At 53.7% G+C, this 6,000-nt stretch overlaps 2 protein-coding genes across 2 annotated transcripts; one reads left to right on the top strand and one right to left on the bottom strand.

Moving 5' to 3' along the window:
- Positions 1 to 354: 354 nt before the first annotated feature.
- On the top strand, positions 355 to 2,440 carry P170DRAFT_416873 (putative MFS peptide transporter; the record flags this gene model as incomplete). Its single annotated transcript, XM_024847147.1, has 5 exons — positions 355 to 390; positions 454 to 765; positions 827 to 962; positions 1,013 to 1,659; positions 1,728 to 2,440. Exons 1-5 carry the CDS (start codon positions 387 to 389, stop codon positions 2,438 to 2,440), a joined length of 1,812 nt encoding a protein of 603 aa, XP_024699624.1. The 5' UTR covers positions 355 to 386.
- Positions 2,441 to 2,696: 256 nt separating this feature from the next.
- Positions 2,697 to 5,881, bottom strand: P170DRAFT_440628 (Zn(II)2Cys6 transcription factor). Its single transcript, XM_024850126.1, has one exon. The coding sequence runs from the start codon at positions 5,382 to 5,384 to the stop codon at positions 2,967 to 2,969; it is 2,418 nt and encodes an 805-aa protein (XP_024699623.1). The 5' UTR covers positions 5,385 to 5,881; the 3' UTR covers positions 2,697 to 2,966.
- Between the last annotated feature and the right edge of the window lie 119 nt (positions 5,882 to 6,000).

The following is a 6,000-nucleotide window of genomic DNA, read 5'->3' as shown; positions in this document are numbered from 1 at the left end:
CCGGAGCCACTCTGCCGCGGCACAGATAAGCATGCAAAAGAGATCTTAGTATACCGAGCACGCCAATTGCAAAGAAGCCTCCGACCTTGTACTACCAGCGCTAGTGTTGCATTGCATGACAGGACCAATAATTTCGCCATATTCGCCCCGGACTGTCTTACTTCCACTTTACTCCTCTTTTGCTGTTCTCTATCCCTTACTTCGCTCCCGGTGTCCACTTTTATCGTTGCGGGAAGTCAGAGTCGTTCTGGCCATGGCTCAATGAGAGTGAAATAATATAAAAGACGCTCATCTCATTTCTCACTTCTCGTTGTTTTGCTCTGTGATCGACAGACCTCTTTCCAAAAACAATCTTCCCCCGCGAGTGCTACTCAAGCTTCGCTACAATGTGTATGTTTTCATCTCTCACAGAGGCTTTCCCCAATTACTGACACAGAGGAATGAAAATATTAGCAGCACTTCCTACCGGGGACAAAGCTCATAGCGACTCGGCCATCATCTCGACAGAGGCGGTCGAGTCGACTACCAGAGATCCTGCGACTGCTGACCCAGAGAAGAACACATACGAGATCACGGCTTTGAGCTCAGCTGAAAGTGATGAATATCCCCTTCCCACCGAAGAAGAAGAGAAGACTCTTCGCAAGGTTGCCGGCAATATGCCTCTTGTGTCCTTTTCGCTGTGTCTGGTCGAGTTTGCCGAACGTGCATCGTACTATGGGGCAAAAACAGTCTTCTCCAACTTCATCCAGTTTCCCCTTCCTGAGGGTATGCTCTTTTGCCTAACGTCCAGTAGAACCGACAGTGATGCTGACAGAATGAACCTTAGGTGGTAATGGAGCCGGTGCTCCTCCTCGAGGCACCCAAAAAACGGCCGGCGCTCTGGGAATGGGTCTCCAAGCTAGTTCTGGGCTTACATTACTCTTCTCCTTCTTGGCTTATGTGTTGCCTATCCTTGGTGGCTGGTAAATTCTCCCATGCATTGTTAATTGATCGCGGAGCTAATATATGACAGGTGGGCTGATGTATACGTCGGTCGATACTACGCGATCTGCGTTGGCGTGCTGATCTGTGGTGTTGCTCATCTCATTCAAATCTTCGGCGCTATACCCTCCGTGTTGGCGAGAGGGACTGGGAACTCTGCCCCGCCATTTATCATCGGTCTGCTGTTGCTGGCAGTTGGCGCGGGAATCTTTAAACCTAATATTGCACCCGTCGTTCTCGACCAAAACCGTCACCAGAAATCCTATACCAAGGCCCTCAAGTCAGGCGAAAAAGTGATCGTGGATCCCGAACTAACCAGCCAGCGCACGATGCTCATTTTCTATGGCTTTGTCAACATCGGTGCCTTCTTCATGCTTGCTACGACATATTCGGAGAAATACATCGGTTTCTGGCTCGCCTTCTTGCTTGCGGGCATCATCTACTTCCTTCTCCCTATTCTTCTTTTTGCTGTTTACAGAAAAACCTACCGAGAGCCGCCGAGTGGACATTCCGACCTCGGTAACATCATTAGGATCATTTCCACGGCTCTCCGACGTAACAATTTCAAAGTGTGGAAGAAGAACTTCTTTGACGCGGCCAAGCCCAGCGTTCTCGCGACTCAAGGCGTCCAAGTCGCATGGTCCGATAAATTAGTCGACGACGTGCGCAGAACCCTTGGTTAGTACCCTTCAGATTCACGTCACAAGCTCTTCTTCTTAGACATATGCTAATGAATTCACCAACAGTGGCCACCGAAATATTCTTCTACTTCCCGATCTGGGTCATGAACGACGGCGGTATCGGATCCGTGTCCTCCAACCAAGGTGCCTCAATGGTCACCAACGGCGCTCCCAACGATCTTCTCAGCAACTTCAACGCCCTTACCATCATCGTCTCCGTGCCCTTCCTCAGCTACGTCTTCTACCCCTTCCTCACCCGCCACAACATCAAATTCGGCCGCATCAGCCGCATCACCGTCGGATTCATCCTCGCCGCCATCTCCGGCCTCATCGGCGCCATCGTCCAGTGGCGCGTCTACAAAACCTCCCCCTGCGGCTACCAGGCCTCGACCTGCGACGACGTCAGCCCGCTCAGCATCTGGTGGCAGATCCCCAACACCGTCCTCGGTGCCTTCTCCGAATGTCTCTGCAACGTGACCGCCTACGAGCTCGCCTACGCCCGCTCCCCACCCAGCATGCGCGGCCTCGTCATGGCCATCTTCCTCTTCATGAACGCCCTGTCCAGCGCTTTTGGCGAGATCCTTATCCCTGTCACCCAGGACCCGTATCTGATTTGGATCTGGGGCGCCCCTGCCGTGGCGCTGGCGCTGCAGACCATCGTCTTCTGGTTCCGATTCAAGCACCTGAACGACGACGAGTATATGATCGATGAGAAGGATTATGAGCAGGAGAGCACGACTGGGATTGTTTCTGAGGCGCGCGATGAGAAGCGGACTTGATTGTATTTTCATTTGATACCCTAGTGCTGTTTATGAGGGCTGTTGCTCGCTAGGCGAGGATAGTTACTTACTTGCGGTTGGTAACATAATTATGTATTTACTCTGGGCTTGAGACTCGGAGGTAAAGCTAACGAGGAATGGAATCACTTACATTAATCACTCTACCTTTCCTCTTTCGTTATTCAAAGAAGGGTTTTGCCCAGCTACGATATTGATATCATGATGATAATGATAATCTTGATTGATATTAACATCACCTAATCAAAACAACAAAGACACAAATTCCATCCCATCTTATATACATACATACAAAAAGGCATAAAGACTAAAACAACGCAAATGAGATGGTATATTGTAAATGCAGCCGCCCGTAATCATCGTACATACATGCAATTCAGATACTGTGGGTCTCTGAGAGGTGCAGGGCAGGAGAGATTCTGATCTGAGGTGGGTATAGGTATCGTTTCATATCGTAGGTACTACTCTTCATATACTGAGTGCAAGAACACCCCGGAAAGGCGTCGTGTCATACCACCGCGTATTCCCCCTCGGCGCGCTTGGCCTGCATCACCTTGTGCCATCGGAATCCTTGTTCCCTGGTCGACGAGGCGGCGGGCTGCGGGTAGGTTGAATACACGGCGCCCAGGGGGCCGGTGTAGGCGACGTGGTGGGGGCCAGGGCCTGTGCCTGTCGGGTTGTTGGTGAGTTCGGAAGAGGCGGGGTTCTCGGCCCAGATCTTCTCGAGGAGTTCTAGGCAGGACAAGTTGTTCAGGAATCCGGAGTCCTTGGAGATGTCTTTGCAGCGCTGCTGGATGATGGTGCGGTGGGTTTCGAGCACGCATTCGGAGCCGACGATGAAGAGGGGCCAGAGGAGGTAGACGTCGGATTTGACGGCGAGGATGTGCCGCATCGTGCGGTGGACGATGTGTTGGATGCGCGGGTGGTCAGAGGGGATGTCGGGGTAGGCGAGGCGCTCGGTGTAGAGGATTGCGGCGTGGCGGAAGGCCTCGGAGGTGTGGTACACGTCATCCATGTTCTCGGGCGCCACAGTGGAGTTTGAGGATGGTGATGACGGCGGCGAGATGTACGCTTGTGTGATGACTGCAGGTGCGGGTGCGGATTCGAAGGGACCGTGAGATCCAGCGCGGTGGGAGGGAAGGCTCCATGATTCCAGTTTCTGTCGGTACGAAAACCATTCGGCCCAGAAGGTTGGGGACAGGGCAGGTCGATTGTGGTCATTTGATCGGGGTGGGCCTGGCAAAGGAAATAAATATGGTTCATTTGCACCAGACGCGTTAAGCATCGAAGGGTCTGAGGGATGATAGACCATTGACGGCGGAAGCGTGGTCGACGGGACATACACCTCAGGCATCACAGGGGTGTGGGACTCCTGGTTCTGACTCAGCATATTCAAGCGACCCAGCTGTGCAATCAACTTGAACAAGCTCGAATCGCAACCTGCGAGATTCTCAAGGCCCCATTCTCCGTCAGAGACGCTGGCAATGTCCAAGCAGGTTCCACGGAGTTGCACCTCACGATCGTTGGTCGTAGCCGTCATGGTATCGTACCATGTGAACATTCGAATGAACCACTTCAGTTCTTCCGACACGCGAGGAGAGGCGCGCATCCTAATGGCCAGCAACTTGGTCACTCCGGCGAACTGCGTTTTGAACTGGGCAACTCCCGTGTCGCAGACATGGAACAGGCAAAGTATCAAAAGCGTGGCGAGAACCGAGTCAGAGAGCCGTTGGCGCGGATCAGCCAGTTCCATATTTAATGCCTTTACCGCCATGCATCGATGATATTGTTCCTCCTGCGCGGATCCAACTGGAGAGGTGGCACCATACTGATCCCCTAAACCTTCGTCGGTCAATGCGCGGAGGGCCATTGATGACATCCGAGCCGGCAGAGTTCTCTCGGTGGACATCATCCTTCGCTCACGTCGCTGGCGCAGGTTGCTTGTTGACAACGTAGCGATTGCTTCTTGAAGGGATGTGCTCTCCTGCGCCAATCGCAGGACATAGGTGCGAAAGGGATTTGTGGGGCTATCGAAAGCGACAATCATGGGTGCAATAACCTCAGCGTAGTAACTGATCAGGTATTGAATTCGCGGGGTGCGTCCCACGGAGCGTGCTAACAGCAGTTGGGAGAATGACGGTGAGTGGCAGGCGCTCATCCATGACGGGCTTTCACGGTTCTTCTGCCTTTCCAGCTCTTCCCGGGTCTCTTGCGTTTCGGACGTTTCTAGACCCTGCGATGCCAGGGACCATTGTGACACATCCGGTGCTGTGTGTATCTGTGTAGGCAGCATGCCTATTGTCGAGGGCGGAATATGGGAATTTATTACATCCTGGGTGGCTCCGACTTGCTGGTAGTACGGTTGACTCCACAACTGGTTCTCCGAAACATAAGGGGCGGATGTACCCGGCCAAGGCTGAGTCTCGGGAAACCCCGTCGACCCCGTCGTATCGCTAATAGCATCCGATCGTGGCGATGCTTGTTGGTCTTGCTGGGACGAGGGCGCGGCCGGGGTGGCGATCGAGGAGAATCCTTCGGAAGAGGGGGAGGTTGACGTTGTCGGGAATTCCGAGGGTGTAGACTTCTTCTGCGAGCCACCCGAGCGACGAGACTTGGGCGAGTTGGCGGCCGGCTGGGACCCGGTTACGGGCAGCGACAGTCCCCGGAGTTTCCCTCGACTGGCAACGCCGACTCCCCAGGTCAGCGTGGTTTTGTATCCCGAGCATTCTCGACCCAGAGTGAGGCACTGGGAGCAGTACGGCCGCCGTCGGTCGCATTTGGTCCCTTCCCGAGCACAAGTGAAACAATCATCGGGCGCACCGCTGACCACCGTTCTCTTTCGTCTTTTCCGAGGAGCATTTTCGGAGCCGGATGATTTGCGAGTTTGGGCTGTGGTGGGAGCCATTTTCCGGTCGGCGTTAGGCATGGTCGGAATGTTATCCGAAGGCGTATAAATGGTCATAAGCCAGAAATGCGGAGAGACGACCGGCGCTGCGGGGTCGCATTGATAGCAGAACGATCGACTAAGCAGCTGCAAGAGGGTGGAAATGGGGGCCCGTTATGGTTGGAGGGAGGTAAGAAGATAAGGAAGAAGGGGGTTTGTCAAGAGGGGGGAAGAAAAGGGAAAGGAAAAGGAAGAGGGGAAAGGAAAGGGAGACAATGATGATGAAGTACAGTAACTAAGAAACGGTCGAATCACAGGTGATGATCGATCGCAGTCGGTTTGGTGCTAAGACAACACGCGAGTTGGAGGGAGCGTGATAAGCGACGATCGATGCGGCATCTCCCGCCCGTTTAATATGAATTAGTTTTATTCAGCAGCACAGAGGGAGATGGCAGCCAACCGGTGAGGACAAGGAATCCACCCGAGCGCGAACCAGACTTGGCTTGAAGTCTGGCCGGTGGAGGAGAGCGAGAGATCATGGTCCGAGTGGGTGGGTGGATGCGATGGAGGAAGTTAGCAATTACCATCCACACCGTGTAAACCCGGTGGGCACGTGTTGCCGCCTGCCGCTACTTTAGTCGACATGCGCCGTTGCTGA

The sequence above is a fragment of the Aspergillus steynii genome, assembly GCF_002849105.1.
Source record: "Aspergillus steynii IBT 23096 chromosome Unknown P170scaffold_9, whole genome shotgun sequence".
NCBI classification, from domain to species: domain Eukaryota; kingdom Fungi; phylum Ascomycota; class Eurotiomycetes; order Eurotiales; family Aspergillaceae; genus Aspergillus; species Aspergillus steynii.
Note: the sequence above shows the minus strand (reverse complement) of the source record. Positions and strands in the feature narration are given on the sequence as shown.

Excerpts from the sequence above, each read along its gene's own strand:
- P170DRAFT_440628 (XM_024850126.1), bottom strand. The coding sequence starts at position 5,384 with ATGCCTAACGCCGACCGGAAAATGGCTCCCACCACAGCCCAAACTCGC.